The sequence below is a fragment of the Centruroides sculpturatus genome, unplaced genomic scaffold, assembly GCF_000671375.1.
Source record: "Centruroides sculpturatus isolate CEXI.00-Female unplaced genomic scaffold, Cexi_2.0 scaffold965, whole genome shotgun sequence".
Lineage (NCBI taxonomy): Eukaryota > Metazoa > Arthropoda > Arachnida > Scorpiones > Buthidae > Centruroides > Centruroides sculpturatus.
Window position 1 is genome coordinate 60,026 of NW_019385207.1, and position 27,671 is coordinate 87,696.

Sequence of the window (27,671 nt, forward strand, 5' to 3'; positions counted from 1 at the left end):
AAAAGTATAAAAAAAATGAATAAAAAATACACAAACTACATAAATATATAATCAATTGTAAATTATTTATTTATTACTATCACTTAAAATGATAAGATTTATAGAATAATTGTAAAGTATAATGAAAAGATAAATAAAAGATAAGTTTCTATTTATTATTTGATATTATTAAAAACTGATAATTAAGTTACATAAATAGTTGATTATTTTAAAAAAAGAAGCTAAACAATAAGATTATAATCATTAAAAAACATTCATTCAATGACAAAAAAATTAATATTTGCTGCTAGATATATCACAAAACAGTGACCAACTTTTGAATGTTTCTTTGATTGAAGTTAACAATTTAGAAACATTAAGTAGAGAAAAAAAAGGGGCTTTCAGCATAACTCAAATTACTCCTATAAATTCCTGAAGACCAGATGCATATGCTGCATCATTTAAGCATTGTAATCAAGCTATACAACTAATATGTATTCAAGATAGCTATATCTACAGCTCCAACCCCCGGGCCTCGGACCAAATGGTACCGGGCCGCCTAAGGAACATTAAATTACTGGTACTTCCATTTTATTTACTATGGTGTATTTCTCTTGGATTTGTGCGACTTTTAATGGACAACGGAACAATGGAATAAACTGGACATAAGAAACACACTTCGGGTGTCATTGGAACCATCTTGTTGCAAAGAAACAAGTTCAGGGTTCTCATTGATTTAACGTTCTAGTGAGTTAAAATGTTAAATCACATTATATTCATTTTTTGGTGTAACTATATTTTATTTTGAAGGCACGTTTAAATACAATTAAATTAAAATTATTAAATTAAATCAATGTAAAATATAAACAATCAAAGTCCCCCCTCAGTGGGCCGCAGTAAAATATCAAACGTTGAATGGTCCGCGGGAATAAAAAGGTTGGGGACCGCTGATCTAGATCATTCTAAACCAAGTTCTATCAATTTAACTGCTTTGCAGGAGTTTCAGATTTAAATTCTAAATCCAAGTCACCTTTTTTTGGAGTGGTGAAAATTATTTTTAATAATTTCCACATAAATTTGTGTGTATCACTGTCACAAATTGTATATGCTAAAACTAAAAAAACATTATGAACTATACTAAACAATTTAGCCTAAATAACAGAAAAACTAACAAGTAATACATCAAAAATAATCAAGAACCATTCAGAAGTCACTAAATATTGTTTGTTTAAAATGTTTGATGAAATAAATGCTAAGCCATTAGAAATATTTTCTCCAATAAATTATATAAAGCAGGAAAAATGAATTTACAGTATTTACAATTAGCACATTAAATAACACTTTGATTAAACAATCATATTGAACTATTGCATTCCAAACTATTTGCATAAATAAATTTAATCAATTTTATTAATTAATGTAAATAAATTTATTAACAATTTATATATTTACAAATTCAAAATGACTGACCAATTTCAAAATATAAAATTACTTAGATTCCTTTACAAGCTTGAGTAAAAATATTAATAAATTTTTATTTTTCTAATATCAAGTGTAAAGTTATCACTTATCAAAACACTATCATATATCTCTTAAGTACTAAATAAAATTTTAATTAGACAATTACAAAATATTAAATTAAAAAAAATATTTTCATCTGTCGTTAGACTTAAGTTTATCTGTTATATCTTGAAGCTCTTATATTGCTGATTAAATCTTATAAAGTACACACAATATTTATGATCTTAATAAAATTAATGATATTAAAACTATTTCCTGCCTTATTTTTGGAAAATGTGCATCTTTATCTTAAAATCAGTATGTTGATTACATTGGGCTAGACCTTGAAACTGTAGAGGAATTATTAAAATCAATACTTTAATGTTGACACTGATTCTTACATATCCTGTAACAAAACACTTAAATTATTACACAAGAACTTTGACTATCTTTATAAAATCTATTGAACATGAATGTGAATAAAATTACTTTAGGTACTCATCTTTCTCCAATAAAATGACCTCTGCTTATGTCATTTGTTTCTCTACTTGTATTTATCTATCTATAAAATCAACTTTCAGTTAATAATTGTAATCTAGTATGTCTTAAAAATTTTTATATATCATAGTAGTTATAGTCATTTTGTTGTAAAAATAGATAAAGTGCAATGTAAGTTTTATAATTTGTTGTTAGTTTCCACTGATGTATTACTAAATTAACATCATATCTGATCCATATTCAGAAGAAAATCAAAAAACAAACAATAAATGATCTTTAAAATGTCTTATTGAACAGATGTATTGCCAATATGATACTTTTAATTTACATAAATAACATAGTCAAGTTAAATTTGTTTTATCCTGTTAATGGTTGCATGAACAGCTGAAAATGTTTGAAAAATAAAAATTTTATACAGATCTTATCTCTAAGCTCTGAAAACTTTTTCCTACTATGTAGCTAATGACAAAATTGTTTCTACTTGTCAGGCTACAAGGGGAACTTTTATAGAAAAACCATTCAAACAAGTTTTCCATTGGCCAATTTCATTTTGAATGGATAAGACCAATTTTGATAATTTTGTGTGTAGAGTTTAAACCCGTTCTTCAATAGTAGTATTTCAAAATATTCCCAATATGATTTCTGTTGCTAGCAATTCCCTTAGTAATTTAAGAAATATTGAGAATAAGTAATTAATAAAATGAAAAATAATCTACAAATTTCTTTTTTAGCTCATTAAATATTGCCTGGGGTTTGTAATCACATTGAAAGAATGGTAGCTAATTGATAAATTTTATAAATCGTAAAATAGCAAATTTACAATTAATATATATGGAGTTCAAAGGAAAGTCTGTATACCTCTTATAACTTCGAAACCACATGCTGTAAATAATAATTGTAAACTATGTAAATTGGCAACTATAGGAAAGTGACCATGCATTATCTGTGCATGATGACTTTCTTATAGTTACCAACAGTTGCCAGTTCTATAGTCCTATAAAATACAATAGATCCCAAAAGAAAAAAAGTTCAGTGTTAAGTCAGATAACTGTGGTGGCCATTTTGTACAACCAGCATAACCAATAAATCTGCTGCCAAATATTGGAAATTGGTTTTCCATTAATGTTCTGTCTTAGTCTTTTCTGCTTTTTCCTTTGTTTCTGCTGAACAAAAGTATCGTTTTGTACTAATTAATTAAACAATGCTCTTTCATTTTGTAATTGGACTTTTTAAAGCTAAATGACTGCTAAGTAATTTGACACTAAAATCTGGCATTAAATTATTAATAGTAGTGGTAATATAGTCCAGTATAATTCACTTTAATATAAAACTGTTGGGTTTTAGATGTTGAAGATTGGACTGTTTGCCTCCCTCTTAGTTTCTTAGTTACTTTTCTTTAGTTCTGTATTTTGCAACTAGGGTGTTAAAATCATGTTCATTGGACTGCACATGGTCACTTTCCTATAGTTATCAAATTATTTCTGTGATACTATGGCAGGTGGTTTAAAAGTTAGAGTGTCTGGACTTTTCTTTGAATCCTGTATAAGTATATAAATTATACAAAAAAAAAAAAAAATTTTNTCTATCCATTTTTAAATAAAAATAATTCTTTATACGTTGGGAGATATTTTAATAAGTTTTGTAAATTACTATGTTCGATCCAGCCAGTTATATCCGAGTTTTTTTCGTCTGTTAAGCACATCCTTTGAGGATTTCCTTACCGTGTATACCAGCCTTTAGGGGCAACCAAGGGGGGCGCCATAATAGGATCCCGCTCCATCCTAAAACTTGCCTCGGGCCGGCACTGACTAGGATAGTCAGTTTTGTACATGTGTAAAGTGGAACTTTATTACATTTTTACCAAAGCGTTAATAAGGTTTAGTCATGCTATAAGATTCAGAAACAATTTTTAATTTAAAATGCATATGAATGAAGCTGTAGTGAAATTTTTATCCAAGCAAAAAGGCTTTTTTTTAATGAAGAAATTTATTTAACAAATTAATTTGTTAAATAACAGCTCTTTAATTTCTAAACTTACACAAAAATTACTACTACTCAAGAAATTTTACATTTTAGCATTAGTCTATTTTTTATTTTACTAGTTTTCCTTCATATATCTTAGGAATGCACTAAATGCACATCTTAATGGATTCTTGGGGTATATGAAGGACAGAGTTCCATTTCATAAAACTTAAGATTAGACTGTTTTGAATTATTAATACTGTATCATTAATATTGTCTATCATTTAAACTGTACAAATTTTTAACAGAAATAACAATTTTAAATCTGAAAATCTAGAAAATTATATCTAATTACGTTTATTAAATCAAAACGAAAGAGCAGAAATTAGCACGAAAGAGAAGAGAATTGCTGTATTTAAATATTTCAGAGTTGTATTGTAAGTTTTAATGTAATGTAATATTTTGGTTTTTATTACTAAAAATGTACAGTTTCTGTGCATTAAAATAAGATCACAAATTTACCACAAAAAAGAAATCGCTCAACTCGCAGGGCTGCCTCGCAGGACCTGCCGTTATCTGAAAATAGAGGTTTATTTGATGAACATGTTCTTAATCTATTTTACTCCTTTTTCACCAAGTGGCACTTACAAATGAAAGTTAGAGATATTTTTATCAACTAACTACCAAACTATACCAAATTATTATATTTTTCTTAGCACATCAATCAAAAAACAAATTCAAAGCATTGCATTATAGTATTACAAAGTATAAAAGGATCAGATGAACATATATTTATTTTTAAAAATTAATATTTATCTTAAATGCTTTCAGCATACATACATCTTACTGGATAGCATTTTAGCATTTATCTGAAAAAAACAGCATATCACATTTTGCATGTTTATGTTATTAGTAAATAATTTAATAAAAATTTATTGTGAATATTTTCATTCTTCTAGCATTAAAATACTTTTACTTTAATGTTAGAAACAATCAAACTACACAACAGCCATCAGCACAATTAATTTCTATCAGTGTTCTGTTTCAACTTCTTAAGATCCTTCAATAACTGCATTTCAAAGAAATGACCCAAGGATTATGAAATCAGCACACTGATGAAACTAAACTCAAAAACAATGGCACACAATAGAAAAACATGTGTGTCTTAATGTGGTTATTTTTAAAGTTTTCTTTTTTATTGAGTTTCATCACAAAATTATAAAATTTTGAAATAAAAACAATAACACAGTTATTACCAAAATATGAAAAATTATTATATTCTTTCCCACTTTACACAAAGATAATTGTCTCTTACCATTCCATAGATGTATGCCAAAGAATTTTCAACTCAACATTTAAATCTTTATTCTTACATATAATTAAAGTTATAATTATTTTTTAGAGAGGAGTAAACATTTTTAATAAGAGAAAACTTGTGAATCTGATAGATTAGATTATGAAAATGGCCCATAACTTTTTCACAAATAAAAATTTCTAAATTGTATCAAATATAGGAAGCAATGTAAACAAGATTTCCTTTCTATAGTGTTTTGTAAATACTATTATTATTTAATTTACAATATAAATGATTAAAAAATTATTTTAAGTTATCTTCTGTAATTAGACATTGGAATATTATGCATATTATATTCATTTCAGTACTAGTAAAGTTGCCAGACTGTTTCTAGACATTATTTGCATGCATTTGAGTGTGTGCAATAACACACACATTCCACTAGCATGAAAAAAATCTGCAATCTGCTTTCTTTTATATTTATTCTATCTTTTAAAGCAGTGTTATGAAAATATTTGAATCACTACACAATATCTTGTTTGTAAAATACTTTATCATTACCACTAATCTAATAACAATCTTTAATCAGTAAAACATTTCAATTACATGTGATAATAAAATAGATTAGTTTGATTGATAAAGTAACAAAAATATTTTGAGATTTTCATAATCACTCATTCATTCTGAAATTTTTTAACAAGTGCCACCTGTTTTAAAAGGAGTGCAATAAATGTATACATACATATATTTTATATAGATTTTATACTTACCATATCAGTAAAATTAAATTAAATCTTATTTAATTTTACTAATTTGCCAGTCTCAAAACTCATAGAATCCTCTTGGAAAAATTAAATTTTGTATAAAAGCAAAAATTTTCACTTGAATTAATATTTGTTGAAGAACCAAAAGGATTCTATGAAATTCAAGAAATACTAAAAAAGATCAAAATATTAAATTGTCTGTCAAAAAAATGTTAATTTACAACAAAAAGTCTCTATTCTTTCTAATAATTTGACCAAAATGTCTTTTTCTGGTCTTATTTTCTATCTTAATGCTAAGACAATTTTTAGCAAGTTTACCATTAAGATACTATGTAAGTTTCTCAATGCTCATGGCTAAAGTGTCCTAATGGCAATGCCAGAACAATAAATTAGCTATAACAATCCAGACAAAAAGTACTTTTGGTCAAATTTTTATTCAAGATCAACATTTTACTAATAACACAGTTATAAAAGATTATCAGTTGACAGATTAATTCCTATAAAATATATAATATCAATGAATTAAAACATAAGACTATATATTATATTATAACAAAACTCATTAATTATAATTTTTTTAAAAATACTGTTGTTCTTTTGTAATTTTATATTAAACTTAATATTAAAATAATGAATTTTGCAGCTCTTGTACTGTATTTCAGTATCATCATCATCTATTAAAAAATGCTGCTCTGTTTTAATTTTAGAAATCAAAATCATCAATTATTATTATAAAAATTTGTACCTGTTTTCTATTTTATTCTTTAAAATAATTTCCATTCTAAAATCACAATTATATATACCGTATTTACTTGCATATAAGACGAGGTTTTTATTCATTTTTCACTGCTTCAATAACCTACTTCGTCCTATATGCGCAAGCGAAGAATTTATTTTATTTTTGCAATAATTTTTGGAAACTGTATTCACATTTTTTACCAGATTCTCATCTTCTGGTGTTTTTTAAACAAAAGTATTTTATCTGGGTCATTTGAATCATTCTTGTGTATTATCACAAGTAAAGATGAATATCAATAGGAAAAGCAAAGCTTTTGAATTGAATTCCAAAATTACACAGGAGCCTGATATAAGTTTTATTTCATTCCCACATAAAAACAGATGATTATTTGGAAATCAGAATTCAGAGAAACTCTTAAGTGTATTTGACGAAGAGTGAATTCGACTGTTAAGAATTGGCAAAAAAAGGTTCCCAATAATTGTCCAGCTTTACATGAACAAATTATATTGTCAATTTTACAAGATTTTTACTTGAAAGTTTAAAATGCCAGTACTTTATGCGGGACAATGTGTGCATTTACATGCATTTGATATTTTATTTGTGATTAAACGAAATAAAATTAGAATTGTATTAATAAATCTAATTTTCTTTATTTTGATCTTTAAAGTCACATCTCGACCTATATGCGAGATCATCTTGTATCCAAGTAAATAAGGTAATGTGATTTAAAATGGCCAATACTATTGCAATTTATAGAATGACACAAATATAAATTCAGTAAATTTGTGTAAAATTATTACAGTATAATTATTAATAAATTTATTATATAAAAATGTAACTTTATTACAAGTTACAGGTATTATCAATAATTAAAATTCTTAAACTTTTAAAAAGTAACATTTAGTTTTTCTTCTTCATAGCTATAACAGAAAATACAAATCATAAATCTGGTAACTAAAATAATTCTTTCGTAATAAGCTTCAATTTTATTCTTAACTAGATATTGATAATTATATTATATCAATATAAAGAAAAATGTTACTTATCATCATATATAAAAAAAACACACAAAAATTATATATAAAAAGCATAAATAAGGCAGTTCTGTCTCTAAACTATATATTAAAAACTTTAAAGAAAAATAAAATTTAGTAATTTAATATTATCAAGTTAAAATGTTAGTTAATATACAGAGAAAAAAACTTTAGCTGCTTAATTGCTTCATTTTTAAATCTACTATTTAACAATATTTATTCATTATCACTTTACCAATTAATTAATTGGTAAACTGTTTACTGGCAGTTGATATTAAGATAAAATTTTGATGTGTTTAAACTGTTCTGTTTAAAATTAGTCTTATAAAAATTTAATGAATTTACTTTACAAAAATATGTTACCCAAAATGATAACATCCATTTAATTAAAACCAATAAAAAATTCAAAATATTTATCATTATATTTATCAGTGTGGAAGCAAAGGTTGCTGATTTACAGTTTATCTAGAGACAGTTGCTAGCATAAACATTTAATAAATTAGAAATTTATTTTTATTTTCATAAGCTGCATTTTCTTTTTAATTCTTTGCTTTATTTAATACAGAATATTTGTCTACATTTAAAATTCTAAATCATGAAAATTTGTTAGGAATAGTTTAGTCTTAGAGATTTAAATTTTATATAACTGTAGTTAATAAGCAAATAAGTTGTGCATTATACACTGAAATTATGACAACTTTAATTGTAAAAGATATTGAAAATTAATTCTGTAGACAATATATAAACTGAAAAATTTGAAATTTATTTCATTTAATTTTAATTACAAGAAAGAAAGCTTATTAAAAATTTGAAATTCAATTTCAAACACTAATTCTGTTGCTCTTATGTTTTCTTTTTAGCACAATATTACATAGACAGAACAAAACATGGATTTATTGTAGGAACAATTAAAAAAGTTAATTTATATTATAATACAAATTTAATAAATAAAAAGTTAAAAACAAACTTTAAACTATTTTATAATAATTTAAAAATTTGTTTTAATGCAATTTGGGTATTCAGTTTCGCAAGCTGACAATTTGGTATGATCAAGGATTATATGACTCAAGGATGTATGAAAATGTGAAAAGAAACAATATTCTAAAAAGTATTTCTAATTCCAAAACAAATGTAAAAAAATATTTTCTTGGATGAGTCCAAGGAGGATTTGATTAATAAAACAAATTTGTGGAATGCCATTGCAAAGCAGTGATTGCAAACAAACTTTGTAGACTTCTGTTGAGTTATACACATTTTTCTTACAAACTTGTAGGCTTTAAGCATGCTAAATACCAATTTCTAACTGCCAGTACATTATATAGGAGTCTACTAAAATAATATATTCTACTAATGGGCAAATTAATAAATACTGTATACACAGTTTATTCTAAATTTTTTACTGGTCAAATTTAACTGGTGTGTTCTTTGTCACAAATATTGGCTTAGAGTTGTATGATGGAAAGACAGAAAATGGGGAAATAAAATTAAGTCACTAAAGCCCCAGGGGCCACAACTTGCTCGTGATTGGTATAACAGACTAATAAAAATTGGAAAATAATAATATAATTTACATGACTACGTTTTTCACATTAAGGAATACATTCAAAATTTCAATGTGTAATGTATAAAAAATGTAAAAATGAGAAGTCTTTCACCAAATTTTATTTAATGCCATGTTTGTATTTAATGCCGGACAAATTGTAAAACTTATCTAAAAGAAAAATCAATTTTATTTAAATGTTTTAGTTAAAATAATTCTTAAATCTACATCAGTTCAGACAGACTTATACTTAAACAAATGCTTAAAATATTGAAAATTTAAAAATTATCTCCATTTATATATATATATATATATTTTTTTTTTTCTATAAAACAAATTGATATCCAATTCAAAAATTTCAACTACATTACAATTACAGTATTTTATATTTCGAAAGTTGTAAGAATTTATTATTGTTGTTTAATATTTTGGCTACAATCATCTACATGAGCCAAAGTCACTCTGTTTTAAGGAATTTAAGATACTCGAATGCATCTTAATTAATTAAAATTAAAACTGAATTTTTCTTACTGTCACGGCTTCTTAAATATTAATATCTTCAAAGTGACGGCCGAATAGCCGAGCGGTCAAGGTGGCAGCCTACCGCTCTGAGAACCCGGGATCGAATCCGAACGGGTCGATAAATTCCCAGGAATTTTTCGGGGAGTGGTCCGTTCGGATATGTCGGGCGCCCCCCCTCACCATCCGGTCGCCCTATTGCGGGCCCGGCCGAACCCATAATGGGCCCGCTATAAAAGGCCCTCTTAGTGGTCACAGGGCGGAAAGAGTATAAAAAAATTCCCCTCTCTTACCCGTGACGAGGGAAAGTATCGAAACGGCGTCGGATGTGATGGTAATCTCCACGTCGCAGACCGCCGAACTCAGTTCGATATGAACAGCACAATTAATTGTAAATACAGTAGAACCTCGATTATCCGGACCAATTGGGGATGAATGTTGTCCGGATAAGGAAAAATTCGGATAATCGAAACAAATACTTTAATTTGTCTTTTAATGATAATACAACACGTTTTCTTTTCGATGACATATCGGTAATATTAAAAATAAATACTGTATTTAAATCGTGATCAAATTTTCAAGAAACAAACGTTCGTATCGAATTTGGACTACCACTGACCAGCGCTAACAGACTACCTATTGTTTAAAAGGCCTCTGGTGGCGCAAGAAGATGGATTTTATAAAATAAAAAGCAGTCGAAACTGCATTTTTACGATTAGAAGTTTGACAAACTATTTATCGTTTTATGACGAGGTAAATTTTTTCGTCGCGTTCGCGGCTTTTAAGTAATGGCGCGAGACAGGCGGTGGCCCACGTCGTCCGTGCCTTACGCCGCCCTTGGTCATAGAAAAGATGTAATTTGAATATAAATTATTTATAAATACGTATGTCAAGTTATATTTTTATTACGACGTAAAATATATTTAAGAGTTTATGGTCACTGTGCTGGGTGAGACGTTGAAACAAAAAAAGTTATTCATTCCATCACGTACATAAACAATGTAATTCGCCAAGTGCAAATCAGCAAATTCGTAAAATGTTTATTTTGAACAATCCGGATAATCGAGGTTCTACTATATATGTTTTTCAAACAGAAGTTTATTAGTTAGCACCTTTTTTTACAAATATGTTAAAGAAAAAGCCGACGGAAGAGGGGCGTATGCCCGAAACGAGTATCGGTGTGTAAGATATTCCTGAATAAAGAGTGATGTTGAAGTTGCCCAGTGTCTACCTACGCACCCAGCTGTGAAGTAAAAACGAATTAAAAGAAGACACGGTTTCGGGATAAGTCGGGAATAGAATCTGTAGCGAAAAAGCTGGACGGTTCCGAACTTCGAAGCTATTGGCGAAACGATAAAATTGACCGGAAATGTCGTGTGTGACTCGTTATTCGCTTTTCTTAGCGAATCGCGTTGGGCTTGAATTAAAAGGGTGCGACTATACAGACGCGAACGAGCGGGAATGTGTGGCGAGAAGAGACGATACGCGATAAATATGAAAACCTGTCAGATAGGTGCGACAACCAGAAATTCGCTCTCGCTTCTGGTTTGTGCATGGTTTTCCTTTGCGAAACTAAATCGCTCGCTCTGAATTCGCGTCTGCATAGTCTCACCCTAAGGCTCGACTGGCACGTGCCACGTTTTGTGGTTTTGCCGCAGTCAGAGGTGGCCGGCCACCGCGGTGCGTATCGAGGCAGAGAAGCGGGCCGCAAATTTTAGTATCCAAAGGAATTGGGAAGAAACGCCTTTACGACTCTTACCAGGCCGGAAAAAGACGAGGTAAAAGGAATTTTTCGGATCGTCCGATCACGATGTAAAACCCGAGGCAGGTGGCGAAAGGACGGCGTACCACTAGAAAAATAATACGGGCTCCGTATAAGGTAAGCCTAAGCAAATAAAACAAAAATACTTTAGAAGCACTTAAAAGGGGTTTTTTGGATGAATAAAACGAAGTGTCGGATTGTTACCGTCACCGTCCCAAATATCGGTGTAAACTCTGCGGCTGATTGTACCTTTACCGAAGAACAGCGAGAATTCCCGTCCTAAACGCATTTAAATACAATCGTCTTCCGAGTAATTCTCCAACCGGGATGAATTTATTACTCCAAACCTCTTTCGAGCGGTTCTAAAAGTCAAACAATACATTTGCCAATGTCGCTAATTTTACTTTAGTCCCGAAACAAAAACCACTTTCGTGGTTATTATTTATTAATCGGTAATTTTAATTAAAAATACGACGGCGTTATGGATCCAACGATCATTTTTTAATTTTTTCGATTTTTATCGGTAGAAATTTTCCTACTGGTTTGCTGCCAACGGTTAACACGACCGTCCGTAGCTCTCTTCTGGGTCGTACGGTTCAAAAAGGATAAATCATTAAACGTTGCCCCCATTATCCGCTCCGAAACCACTTCTTAGTGCGGTGTTCTTTTTTCATTCTCTGTTACACGAATCTGTCCAACTCCTCTTTCTTCCTAGTTTTACGTCCGAAAAAGACATTAGTAACGAATATTGTTACGGGATGTTTTTAAAGAGCTTTATACGTTTAGATGTGGTTCTGCCACCGAGTGGAATCGTCGAGGACGTATGCCGCAAAATTCGGTGTAAATTGCTGTACGTGCACAGAGCAAAAACTAACTTGCTTAATTGTCTAGAAGCCGTAGACGAGTCGTTGGTCTGTTGAACGGCGGTTCTTTATATTGCAATTTTAAACAATATCTTTTCATAGTTTTACTGGCGGTGTGCGACGCACGTAGATGTCTTTTCTAACCGTTAGACTCCCGATTCGCCCATTTGCGAGGATGGCAGCTTATACAATTTAATGGAATTGCGAATTAGATGTGTTTGGACCGGAACAAATTAGCGCCTTTACCGTATGCTTTATCGGGGACCGAGCCAATTTTTGTTACTACCGTACACTGGAAAGCATTAGCCTAACCGAGAAAAAGCGTTTTTTCAACTATAGATTGTCTCGAGTTCTTAGATACAAAGAAAGTTTGTTTGGGATTATAGCTAATAATTTCTTACACTTTTCTACAGAAGTCGTAAAGGCACATTACACTACATAATATAGTAGGCAAACCAGACGTTTACATTTTCGAAGTTACAGTAGAGCGTCGTTTATCCGAATCAATTGGGGACTGGGGTGGTTCGGATAACGAATCATGTACGATAAAATATATTAGAGAGGTTGCGGCCGACGTTTTCAACGCGAAAACGTGTACGTCGGACGTTCAGCGCCGCTTTCCTAAAGGCCTAGAAGTTTGGCAATGGTGTTTGGAACGTCGAGCATGATTCCACTCACTATCCAAACACCATTGTCAAACTTCTAGGCCTTTAGGAATGCAGCGCCGAACGTCCGACGTACACGTTTTCGCGTTTAAAACGTCGGCCGCAACCTCTCTATTGTTATGTCTAGGAAATGTATAGTTTTATCATTTTCTTGATGTAGCTCAAGTTCTAGGCCAAACTTGTTGGAATTGACGTCTCTGATAAATTGTTGTATGTNTATAAAATTATATATATATTTTTATAAAATGGTTAACTGGGCTAATATTCATTCCTACTATTTGAAACTTTAATACTTTAAAATTTCTAGACTTCAAAATAGCATTATCTATTGGTTAAAAACAATTATTCAGATAATTATATAGAAATGCCAGAATGCTTAAACAAAATAATAACTTTGAAAATCAGCTTACCAGGCAAACTGAGATAAGAAGAATAATTTTTTTCATTGAATAAAAAATTTTTTCAAATATGCTTAAACATTAATTTTTATTTGCAACATAAATGCATATTTACATATGAAAATAAGTTTAATAAACAAGTTAAAATTACTTTGAGAAAATAACTTGATATAGGAAATTGAAAAATTAAAAATCATAACATTTGCATAATGATATATATCTTATTGGAAACTACTTTTTAAGTTACATATTACTGATTTATTATATCTATTATAGCTGAAAAGCATCAAGAATTTAATGAATAAAAGAAAATAGTGAGCTTTTTTTTAAATTACTGTAATTTTGGAACTAGATAATAAACCTAATAAAAAAGCAGAATTTCATAAGCTATTTTGATTTATTAAATTAATATAAAATGTCTGAAAAGACAACTCCAAATGGCAAGAAAAATTCAAACCATACATATGAGCAGATACAGTATCAACTAAGCTATCAGGATAAATTAATCTTTGTTCCAAGATGCATAAGAAGCAGTTATCTAAATATATGAATTGGTAGTATAAGTGGACTTTCGAAGTTATTTGGTTTGAATCCTAGTTTACATCATTCTCCTCTCTTCTTTCAAATGTCTTATATTTAATTAGAAATAATTTAGTGTAAAATAGCAGTGTTACTTAGCTTAGTTTCAAGTTATTTTTAAAAAATTGTCAAATCATAAAAATTAGTGACAATTGGCTTTTATTTAGATATAAACTGATTTAAAATAGCCAGATAAGCAAACCAATTATAGTGTTTCAAATGAAAATGGGCTACGTCAATGGTTTGCTTATTCAGCTGCATTAAATCTGCCTTCCCAGGCAAGACACCCATTGAACATGTATTTATTGAAAATGGTTCAAAATTAACACTCCTAGAACCTATATCTGGTTATTTAACATATCCCAGTGTTTTGTGGTGTAGTTTACGGTTCAAAATTTTATGAATTAAAAAAAATGTCTTTATACTTAGTATTAGATTGTTTATAATCTGAATGATTTATACATTAGTTAAAAGTTAAGTAAAAAGTTTTGGTAAGAATTGTTTTTAATATAGACAAAGATCTATATTTTACTTTATGCAATCTAGTTTAAAAAATTTTACTTCTAAATATAAACAAAAAAGAAATGCAAGTCTACACTCATCAACAGATTAATGCAATATTTATATAATTTTTTATGAAAATCTGTGTGTAAAGTTATTTTTCTTAATTTAAACTGAATCAAAAACTTTTTATTAAAACAAAATCATATAATTGGAAATTAAGTTAGGGTCTTGATTAAAGCTTGTCTAATATATTTCAATTTGATGAAAATTTGTTATATGATTCAATTAAAAAGATAAAATTAGCAAGCCTTTAAATAAAAATGTATGATTGAAATTTCTTTTTGTTTAAACCTTCTCAGATGTATACATTTCACCTATTAGATGTAATTAGTAATTACACTATTCAATAAATATGAAATGTTATTAAACCTATTATATGATATCTGAATTAAAAATGAGTTTTATTACACAATATTTACAGAATACTAATAACATTTCTCCAAGATGACTTAATATACATTCTTCAAATATTTAAAAAAATAAACTTTCCATTTTTAAAGATTTAATTTATCTAACAGTAAAGAATAGAATATCTAGCCCAGTTAACCAATATCTGTCAAATCATTTTCAAGACATTGGCCTCATCTACAGTAAAGTTAAATTCTAATACAGGTACACCACCAAATTTCTGGCAATTGACAGGCCAGCACCTCCTTTAATCCAGACAAAATTACAAGAGGGAACCAGCAAAATGATTAATCCAGCAATGCTTTGAAATCAAGGATGCCAGAAATTTGGTAGAGTACCTGTATCAAGCACATATTTTCAGAATATTCTGAACTGTTAATCAGTACTATGGATAAATAAATTCTTTTGATAAAGAACTCAAAGTTATGAAATAGTAGTAATAGTAGTAGTAGTTTTATGTTTAAAATAAAATAATTTCTATATGAAAAAAAATTATTGCATGTCACAATTATATACAAATAGGTTTAAATCTTGTTATTCAGATTTTCAGTACAATCTTTACAGTGCAAATTAATATTAAACTCATACCATATGATTCTCTCTTAGGGAGAATTTCTANTTAATCAGTACTATAGATAAATAAATTCTTTTGATAAAGAACTCAAAGTTATGAAATAGTAGTAATAGTAGTAGTAGTTTTATGTTTAAAATAAAGTAATAATTTGAAAAAAGATTTTCAAATGTTTCCATTTTCCATTATAAAATTTTATAAAAATATATTAGGAATTTTAATGTACTGATAGAAAGTAAACAAAAAACTATTAAAAGGTATTTAAATTCATTTCATTTATGCAGTCTAAAACAGTTTGAAAATATATTTTTTAAATACAGTCAACCCCCCCTTATAACGCGGGTTCATATAATGCGGATTCATATATTGCAACAAAAAATTGCAACCATATTCTTATAAAGACGCTAAAAAAGACTCATAAAATGCAGTAAAATGTCATCACTGACTCGTGTCATGACAGGATTGGTCAAATCTGGACCAATAGTGGACGAGCAGCTGAATTACTTACATGCTACCGAGAGGCGGGCAAGTTGAGTTTACTATCGTCGGTACAGTATATAAATTAGGTACTGTAATTCTAATACAATACTGTAATTTTATACATTCCTTGTGAAAAAAACATTTCTTATTCAACGGCCATAAAAATTATTTCTATTAATGATGTCTCAAAAGTACAACCAATTTTTCGCAGAAAAATAACTTATCAGAAAACGCACCCACTGTTTGGTGCACTGCACCACGACAAAAACAAGCTTAAGCAATGGAGTCGTCAAACGGTGCACACTTGGTAAGTAATCCTACAATTTTTTGTTTATAGCATACTTTATACAGATTATTCCCAAAAAATTATACGTGTTTTGAAAATTTTGAGTCAAATTAGTCTAGAATCGATTAATTTTATGGAAGAAAACCTTTCAAACAGCCATAGTCTATAAACTGCACATGTGCTGGGCTGTGATTGGCTCATGTATTTAAGAATTCCTACAACGTAAAATTCTTATAAAGTGGAATGTATCTACCGCGTTATAGGGGGATCGACTGTACTTCTGGAAAAGATAATTGTTCTTTCTGATATAATAAAAACATATGTAATTGTTAAAGCAATTTCAATAAATTTCAACTCAAAATTAATTTGTCAGTAAAATAAGAAACAATGTGTTTCTAAAATTATATTTAAGAATGTTGTTTTGTAATGCTTTTGTAAATTTTTTAATTTATTCATGAATATAAACAATTTTTCGATTTATATTCTTGTATGTTTGTATTTCTGATAGTATATTAGGAATAATTCATTTTCTATTTTGAACCAATACCAATCAAGTCTAAATTTTTTTCATGGTACAAAGTTAATATGTTTAAATAAATTTTTATAATGATTTTGATGGAGGGGGGAAAAAAACAACTAGACACAATCTAAACATGTATAGATTCTCTTCAAATTGAAGATTGGTTGAACTTTGTATCAATACTGGAAAAAAGGCCATTGTCAAACAAAGAATCATATACTTACTTTTTTTAAAGTTGTAGTTAAACTTCCACTTTAATTGGTTTTGATGACTGAACAACCGAAATTGATTCAATATCATCTTCCGCAGAACCAATGCCATCACAAGAAGTATTTATCCACAAAGTACGGCTTTCTTCTCTACCGTGTCCATTTATTTCGAGTCTGTCATCATAAAGGGATATAGTGGCAAAAGCCTTGTCACTGGGTGATGTTTCTACGATACCATTTAATACTACATAATGAATGCCTTTCGAATCCATGGCATATCCCGAATTGTGCGTATGACCACTGAAGTATGCAATAACACAGTTGTGCCGATGAAAAATGTCAATAACATCATTGTAATTCCATAAAAGGCAACTCCAGTCAGAACTATCTGGTGCTAAACTAACATGACCTAATAAAATAAAAATTATAATCTTTAGAAACTTTTAATAATGTTCTTTGCAATCTACAACTAGAAAAGCATTCTTGTGAATTAATGTTAGGTTAAATAAGAAATGTAGATAAGAAAAAAAAATAATTAGAAGAGATTACTATTCAATTATAATTTCTGATGAAATTATAGAGTTCTGGCTGACCAAATGACAAATTGAAAATGAGGATATATTTCCTAATTATTCTATAGCTCACTCTTCCTTCTAAATCTAAATATACATTAAAAAAATCTGCAGCAGTCAATAGATTTTAATTAGATATTAATTCTGGAATTTTGAGCATAATAAATAAAAATGGAAGAATGATATTTTTTTAAAGAAGTTCACTAAACAAATAAATACTAAAAGACATCAGAAATATGAATAAAATTTAATAGAAATTAGTGAATTATTGAGCTATTTTTTGGACTACATTAAACATTAGTTATTAATTTGATTAGAGATAGTTAAATCAATTAGTTAGTAACTAATCAGATTGACATTAATTAAATTGGATCATGGACAAGGAAAGACTTGTCCATGCAGTCACCAGGAGTCGATGACGACTTGTTGGAACTTAACAACAACAAATTGGATCATGTGTTGATGTAACTATGCACTAAAATGTTTATTCAGTTGTATGTAAGAACAATTTTGTTTTCACTTTCAAATTACATTTCAACATTATATGTTACATTGATCACTTTGAAATCTAAATTTATTAATTTCTAACACTCCAAAAACTTTAATATAAGACAGGAGAAGAATTTTAATTATATATATTAAAGACAAGCATTTTCAATCTACACATAAGATCTACTTCAGGCCCATTCTTTGTTCTATATTGGAATACTGTACTTGAAAAAAACTGATTAGTTATGAATTTTATATTTTCATTCAGAAATTCAAATTGTCTGAGTAAATTTTGCTTTCCGCAGATGTAATTTCCTTAGGTGTAGGATCAAAAATATTTGTCTTTAGCATATTTTAATTAAAACTCTTCACTAGTCTTATGGTTTTTGGAGTGTTTGATTCACTTACACGATCAGTGACAATGAAAATTTTTATTAGATTTCTTGACATTTTCGATTTGTTGAAAATTACAGATCTAACCAAAGATCTTATTTTGAAATTACAAAACCATTAAAGGACATTGATTTCTTAAAACTAGAAAGATAATTTTTAATCATTATTTCTTTAAATCATGGCAATTCTACCATTTACTCAAATTTTAATTAAAAGCTAAAATTGAAATTAGTTATTGTGACATCATCACAATGCTGGACTTCAATGTTTAATATTTTAATTTTAAATAAAGTACAGTAGATCCCCTATAAAACCGTTTCCTATAGTTATGATTCCTATAAAAATTGTGGCAATATCCGTAAACAACGGTAAAAATAAATTCTAATAATACGTAAAACGTCATCGGGCAGCCAAACTACTTTCCCGCCGTCCGTAGCGCCACGCTACGGAGAGATTTCTATCGTCTGGACAGTATTATATAAATTATATATAAATTAGGTACTGTACATATAATTATATATTAATTATATATAAATTAGGTACTGTATATATAATTATATATTAACTTAATTTATTGTAACTTTATTATAATTAAATATATATTTTTCGCCGTCTAGCGTCACGCTACGGCGAGTTAGGCGACCTATCGTCTGTTTAGTACTGTAATTTTATACATTTCTTGTGAAAGAAACATTTCTTATTTAACGGCCATAAAAATTATTTATATTAATGATGTCTCCAAAGGTCAACGAAGTTTTCGCAGAAAAATAATATCAGAAATCGCGGCCGCAATTTGATGCGCTGTTCCGCGACGAAACCAAGCTTTAGCAACGGGCGTAGTCGAACGGTACACACTCGGTAAGCAATCCTACAATTTTTTGTTTATAACGTAGTTTATACGGATTATTTTCAAAAAAATATACGTATTTTGGAAATGTTGAGTCGAATTAGTCTAGAATCGATTAATTTTATGGAAGAAAACCTTTCAAACAGCCGTAGTCCGTAAACTATGATTCCTACAAAATTGATTCATAAAGAACGGAACGTATCTACCGTCTTATAGGGGGATCTACTGTATTTCAAAATAAAATCAAATATAAATTATTTAAATTTTTAAAATATGAGATTACATGAATTGTACACCTTAAGAGTTGAGTGATATATTATTGATCCCAGTTTATTATAAGGATCAATTCTATACCAAATTTATCACTATATAGCAAGATAAAAATTTTGAATGGAAACCATGTGAATTCGGATTCAGAACAGAAAGTTCGTATATAGTTAATCAGAATCTCCAGCCTATAAGCTTTCAATATCTGATCTCGATTTTCATCTATATAACCCCTTTTGAGGTTAGTAAAGGTCAGCTAGATGAAAGTGGAATATATAAGTCTGCAATTTGAAAATTGCAGCCCAATCCTTAAATTTTGAAACACTTACCAAACACAATCACTTTCTCTCCCAATCTATCAGATTCTAAAAGTTCCTCGTCTAACCACTGTAACTGTTGTTTACTTAAGGCTCCATTCATTTGCTGAAATCTCCTTTCTAATCCTTGTAATAATCCGTCACAGTCCCATCCATCGAAATCATGATGACCATGGTGATCATACAGTATCTGAGCTGCTTTCATGTAATTTGGATGCAACTTATCATAACCAATTACACTAATGTCAAAACAATCTAATGAAATGCATTTCATCCCTGCAACAGGACAAAATTTATAATATAAAGTTAGATCGTTTAAAGGGAGATTGTCAGTTTCACTTAATGGTCGCCTTTCAGAATTAAACATAGAAGGAGGAATCTTCATCTTTTTAACAGTTTTAGCAAAGTGTTTCACTAGTTCCAATCTTGAAAAATTATAGAGTTCGTGATTTCCGACAGTATGAAACGTTGGTATGTTTTTATGTTGCTCAAATCTGTCGAGAGTTTTCTGTAAAGCCGTAAGAGATCCACATGATTCACGATTCAGGCCATCAATAATATCACCACACTGTAAAACAAATTTTACAGGGTGTGTCATTTTTTGCCAATAATTAAATGCAGAATCAACATGATCCAATGCTTGACGATAATATCTGGTTTTAGTAGGATCGTAACCGGCAGGCCTATTATCTACATCTGCATATTGTACGTCCGTAAGCACTCCAAAGATCGCCAAGGGTGCAGACGAATCTAAATCTTTAGAATTTTTCTGTTTGCACATCATGGTGATTACAACTCTCCTGAAAATAAAAAAATTTGACATTTAATGATAAAAAAAAATATAGGAATAAATTTTATATCTACATAATTTTCAGAGCCATGTAATAAATGAGCCCACATTATACTACAGTGTATTTTACTGTTAGAGAAATGATCTCATACTTCATTTTTTTGACTGGAAATAAAGATTAATGTCAAAGGATATAATTTCTTAAGGATTTTTCACAACACAGTACAATTTCAACTAAATCATGGTAAATGATAGAACACTGAGAGGCATATAGTAGTAGAATATTAGAAATTTTTCATTCAGTGAAAATAAAAACAAAAATAATCACTGTTTTATTATTACATTGTCTATGGAGAATTTTTTATTTTCAAAAATTGTGTGGGGATCGGGGGCCGTAAAAGGTTTATTAAATGCTTTTTTAGGTAGAGTCCTGCCACCAGGTGTGTTTTATCGGACACACCACCGTTTGTGATGAAATGGGTGATTAAGGCGCGAGGGTAAGAGTCACTCTGAAGTCCAGGAATGAGCCTCTCAGGAGGAAGAATACAGAGTCAGATATAACCAATTTAAGGACATTTATTAACATAAACGAAAGTTTAGAACAATTATAAAAGCCGATTTTGGAAATTTGCCTATTCTTATCTATTCAACGAGGGGGGTACCTAACGGGGAGTATTTCGAACTTATGCGACTCACAACATACCAGATAAACAAGATGTCTTCTCTTGTGACGTTGACTTGACGGCCAAGACTGCGGAGGTTTCTGGTGTTCACTGCACTTCGTCTGGTTCTTGCTCGTTTTTCAGTTGTCTTCTCTTGAGCCACTCTTTCTCGGGTTGGACTGTGTCCACAATTGCTGACTATTTCGCTGTCCCCTTCTAACTGTCTTTCTAACGGGACTGTGTCCTCACTCTGACTGCCCTTTTCTGACTGGAGCTGTCTCTCCTTTCTGACTGCCTTCTTCTGACTGGCCTGTGCCTCCTCTCCGACTGAACTTTTTCTAACTCACTGTGTCCCCATCTCTAACTGAACTTCTAACAGGACTGTCTCTTCTCTCTGACCACACTGCTCTGGCTCACTGTGTCCCCATCTCTAACTGAACTGCTAACAGGACTGTCCTTTCTCTTGTTGGGGCTTTCCTTTTAAACCCTTTCAGCATGAGAAAGTCATCATCGGGTGATGACTCATTGGTAGTGTCATCGTTGTAGCTGGGACAGTGTTTTCATATTTGGGGATGACTTGCAGCTTTCTTAGAGTCATCTTCTAAGTCGACATGACTCATCTTTGTTCTTAGTCATTGTTCATTGCTTGCTTTGACTAAGTTCTTCATGTAAACATTGCCGAAAACAAAGGGGGATGCAATGTTCCTAATTTCTATATAATTTTTGATTATTTGGTTGCTTTTTCCTCTTTTCTTTGGCATGTTGTAAGATTTTGAATGATAAACCGTTTTATTCTAATTACTTGATATTAAAAAGGGGGTCCCTAGATTGGTAAAATAGGCGAATTTCCTCTTACAACTTCGGTTGTTATCCAAGATACAATTAAGGTTTATGTGAATACATAATTAAAAAAAGATATAAAGTAAATAAACAAAAGTTATTACAAATAAGTTTACAATATATATATATATATTTTTTGGAGGGCGGTGGTGGTCCTCACAATTGATTCAAACCACTCCCAACCTAGGTAATAAAATTAAAATCGGTTAATTAAATATTGTAAAAGCACTTATTAGATAATTTTGAGATAGGTGAGGATGTTCCCCTGTAAGAGTGAAGTAAAAATTTAGAGTTTTGAAAAGTTCTGGAATGTCCTAAATGATTTAGGAACTACTTTTAAATTCTGAAAATTATTTTTATGCTTTGATTTTTGTGATTCATTACATCTTCTCAATAAAATACTTCTAATGAAAATCAATTAGGCCAGATGGCTGAGTGGTTAAAGCTGGTAGCTTACTGTTGTCAGGACCAAAGATTTAATCCAGATGGGTTGAAAAACTCCAGGAATTTTTTAGGGATTCACCCAGATTTTTTGAGTACCGTCCATTGCCAACTGCTGTCCCTTTGTGTGCCTGGAAAACACACAATGGGCTTGCTAAAACTGCCCTCTTAGTGCCCACAGGGGGAGTCTTAAAAAAATGAAACTCAATTGATGTTAATTCAATTTCCCTTCTATAACCCAAAAAACTTGTTGTTCACATTGAATTACCCTCTTGCAGAAAAAAGTCCTCGCCTATCTCAAAAATACCTAAATCTATCTATTTCATTTTATTATCTAGGTTGGAAGGGGTTTTTAAAATTTCTATGGAGAATTTCTTTTTTGAATATTTTTTTTACTCAATTTCCATGTAAAAATTTAATATTCTAGTACTATATGCACCGTAAACTGTTCTATCATTTACCACAATTTAGCCAAAATTGCTCTTAATGTTATGAAAATTCCTTATGAAATGATGTCCTTTGAAAGATGCAAAATTAGGAAACAAAACTGACTGCATTATAAATAATTTTGAGTTGTACCAAGTTGCATAACACTGAGATTTATGCAATTTTGCTTTATTTAATTCTTTAAATATTTAATACATTAAAATGAACAACAATTGAGCAGAATCACAATTCATAATATTTAAAAGTTTAGAATGTTCCAGTTTTACTATTTTATTACTTTTAAGTTTAAAATAAAATAATTTCTATATGAAAAAAAATTATTGCATGTCACAATTATATACAAATAGGTTTAAATCTTGTTATTCAGATTTTCAGTACAATCTTTACAGTGCAAATTAATATTAAACTCATACCATATGATTCTCTCTTAGGAAGAATTTCTAGTTTGAACAGTGATAACATTGCTCTGTTACTTCAAATAAAACTATTTAGTCCAGAAGTTCATTACTCATCTGTTTGAATTAACAAACTCACAGTCAGTAAAATAAATGATATCCAGTGGAGAACTGATCCACTGGGAAATTAAGAATTTCTCAGTAGCCACTCCTTATTTTAATGTATGTTATATTTCACTCGAGAAAAATAAATTGATAAATCAAATACAAGTGTTGCCTAACTGTCTACTACATTAAATTTTAAAACTTTTAATCTAATTCAAATTGTAAGCCACCGTAGTATGGTCGATATAAACATGACTGGATCCACTATAACTTAACATTAAGATCAAATAAGTTACAGTATTGTTCTTCACTGACAACACTCAATAATAAATCAATTCTATGTATTAAGAAAGAATATAACTCTTTTCCCAAGGTTTCACTGCAAAATGTCACTAACTCAAAAGTTGCCACTGAATAGCCAATATTTTTTAAATTAAAATTTAACTACAAGTAGAAATAGTTATTATTAGTATGTTGTTAATATGTATATGAATTTGCACATGTAATGCCTTTATGAAGATTCTATTTAGACTTAGCATCATTGCTATGCTGTAAAACTTTTCATTTTTGGTAACTTGTTTCCTCAGTCCACATTACATAGAATTTGCAGGATTCTACTGAACTTCTCATCCTCTTACATCTTCATCTGTTAATCTTTCTATAAATGATATTTATTTTGTCTTGACATCTTGGTTTTACTCCTTAATATCATCATCTGTTTTTCATAAATCTTTATTGGTTCAATATTCTCTCAACATAAATCATGTTACACTAGCTTAATCTTGTCTTTATTTTTCTATATTACTACTAATTTGTGCTGTCAAATTTTCTCCTTTCAGTTTCTCTCATATTAATACTTCCATTTTCCAAATTCAACATGGTCATTCCTGTTCTCTTAGCCCTCTCCTCTTTCATTTCCATTGTCCCATGTAAATTGCATGTAATAACTGATTCTTATTAGTTTCAAAGATTTTTATATTTCATTCATATACAATACCTGTTAACTTTTGGACTTAGGATGGAAGAAATGCTTCATTTTGCTTTGCATCAGGACAGAGAACTGATAACTGATAACAAAAATAACTAAGCCTGCATACTAATTTTGCATCATCTCTTCTATCCATCACATATCTTATTATTTCTTTTTCATATTAACTTTTAACTCTTCATTTTCTTGCCACAAATTCTTCTCTAATTCCTCTTCTCTACCTGCTGTAATAACTGGAACAGAATTTCCTGTATCTGCTGTCATCTGCAAACTGTTTCCCATTCTTCTAATCCTTTAACATGTTCACACATTACATCTATAATCAAAAATATAGAATAGGAAAGGACTAGGTGCCAACTTCAAGTTTTAAAAAATTCAAAAAAAAGAAACAAAAAAAAAAAGAGTTACAGTTTAATAATACAAAGAAAATGTCAACAAGAATAAATTGTAAATATATCTGAATTCAAAGCTAATTTAAAAATCCAGCAATGAGTTGATTAACTTTTCCAGTAACATCATTTAAAACTGTGTCATCTGTTATATTTTATTAAAACTTTTTATATAATTAAATATTATAATATGACAAAATGCTTAATTTTCAGGGTACGACGAGTTATGAAAAATTTTAAATGCTAATAATGAGTAAAATCTTCATTAGGTCAGACTCTACCCACAATATGACATACGACCTCCCTTATCTCCAACCCTAAATCTTTAAACACCAAAATTTAATAGCATCAATCTCCTGATACACAAATCTCCCTGCAAAATTTCAGAAATTTTCAACAAGCATTATTAAACTTTAAACCCCACACAATTCATACATAGAGAAAAAAAACCACTCAACATTTTTTGCATTTCTGGATGTTTCAACATCAAGTCCGAACATGTAAAAAAAAATCTTTCGGGGATCATTTTTTTGACTGACTGTTTACATTCCTTCTGTTATATATAACAGAGTCAGTAAAGTAAAATTTAGGAATCAAATAAAATTTGTTTCCATTATTAGGTGTTAGTGAAGTATATGGATTAGTAAATGTTAAGTGAAAATTTGCCACATCTCAATGGAACAAAATTATAGAATACTGTCTCTACAAAATTAAAAGCAAGAACTAAATATAATTTAAAATTTTTAACAATTTATAAAAGATGACTGGTAAGGATGTTTTGAAAACTGTATCTATGTGCAGCAAAGTCAACTTAGCAAGCAACAAAAACTACAAATAGAAAAAAGTTTGATTCTAAGAGGAGGGTCATTTCTACAAATAGAGAATAAGTTGAACAATAAAGAACAAGTCCTCTTATGAAAAAGAATTCATGTAGATGAACATGTTTCAATTTAAAAATAATCCAGAAATGACATACCTAGTGATCCATAATTTGTATTTTAGATTTAATAATAATTTTTCTCTCCAGATTTGAGGACTCTCCATGAAGTCAAACATCAATGACATATATCTGATTGATAATTCTTAATGAGATTTAAAAAAACTATTATACTGCTTTTTTTTTATTTTAAGATTTTTATGTTTTTTTCTTTTGCTTCTCCTGCATTCATCTTAAATAATCTGCTTCTAATGACTGTCTTCACTTAGATCAATGTCCGTCAATGTTTTTCATCTGATTTCTTTCTGAAAGACATGGTCGTATTAATGTATTATGATGAAAAGATCTATGCAAGTATTGAGTTGAATTATTTTTCAAATGGCTAGTACGCTTTTTATTTATAATTAAATTTAGCATTATAATATCAATATAAGTATGATAAAAAAAAAGCTAGGGAACAGAATAAATATCTGTACAGCAAGTATTAAGTACTGTCAACAGTTTTGCTCACTGAAAGCTTATGTTTCATTGATTCTTTTTTTCAAATTCCTCAAAGTTGTGCCTATATATACTAAGTTAGAGTTGAACCTATGGTCTCTTAGCAGTATTGAGTATATTTCTGTTAAGGAGTTATGTTCATAATGCCCCTTATCATTCCTTAATATCTTGTATATAGTGGGATTAGGTCAGTAAACTATTTGTAAGTTCTTATTTTCGGAAACCTTCTTGACAATCGGTTTAAGGAGGGTATATAATTTTGAGACCACAATGTTTGAGAAACCATTAATATTTTAAAATTAAATTTAGCAATTTTGTAAGATAAATATTAAATTTTGAATGTAACAATTTGAATGTTTTTTTTTTTCCTCACTTGCTGCATAGGCCTGGCTCTGCTGGGCCCATAGCTAACTTTTGGGCGTACTTCAGCTAGTGTTTTGAATCAGCATGCATTCCTTTGAGTAAAGAATTTAATGGTTTCTATGGCATTAAAACTCAGGTAATTTTATTTTACCCAATGGCGACATAAACCAACAGATTTAAATTGGAAATGTAGTGCATTTTCATTCTGAATCTGCATTACAATATGTTAATTTAATACACATTACCAATAGTAACTTTTGAATGATTTTGTAATTTATCTGTTGATTGTAATTGAAAGCCGTGTATTATAAATGAAAACATTTGTTGCAATTTAATTTTTGCAATGCTGAGTTTTACAACAAACACATTGGGTCCTTATTGCATATGGGTGATAATCAATATATATATATATTTTTTAAAATCACATATTGTAAAATCTAAATTAAAATGACATTAATTAAATAGTACAAATATTAAGGAACTTGTAAGAAATTGTATTTAAATTATTTACCAGTAATTTAAGTATAATTTGAAACTTATTTAAATTCACATAGATACAAACTTTTTGAGGAAACTAATTAAAGAAGTATTAGAAATGAAACTCAAATTCATTAGTATATATTTGAATTTATCCAGCTACTAGGGGATACATTAAATTAAATCTCCACAATCAAAAGTTTAACTGAGATAAAATACAATTACAAATACAATACAATACAATACAATACATACAAAACCTTTCATCTTAAATGGGATTTGAAAATGAATATAACTGTTTGAAGGAGAAAAGCTTAAAT

The 27,671-nt window shown here is 29.4% G+C and overlaps 1 protein-coding gene across 4 annotated transcripts; it reads right to left on the reverse strand.

The window, feature by feature from the left end:
* Window positions 1-807: 807 nt before the first annotated feature.
* Window positions 808-26,380, reverse strand: LOC111636117 (manganese-dependent ADP-ribose/CDP-alcohol diphosphatase-like). Of its 4 annotated transcripts, XR_002758487.1 has the most exons (5): window positions 26,053-26,379; window positions 20,032-20,819; window positions 17,150-17,543; window positions 1,969-2,041; window positions 808-1,885 (listed from the first exon to the last, which is right to left on the reverse strand). XR_002758487.1 is itself a non-coding variant. In XM_023381292.1 (4 exons), exons 1-3 carry the CDS (start codon window positions 26,139-26,141, stop codon window positions 17,167-17,169), a joined length of 1,254 nt encoding a protein of 417 aa, XP_023237060.1. In that variant the 5' UTR covers window positions 26,142-26,380; the 3' UTR covers window positions 808-1,885; window positions 17,150-17,166. The 4 variants fall into 4 exon arrangements, 3 of the variants coding, with proteins under 3 accessions (XP_023237060.1, XP_023237058.1, XP_023237059.1); XM_023381292.1 differs by lacking the exon at window positions 1,969-2,041 and having other exon boundaries at window positions 26,053-26,380; XM_023381290.1 differs by having other exon boundaries at window positions 808-2,041.
* Window positions 26,381-27,671: the final 1,291 nt, after the last annotated feature.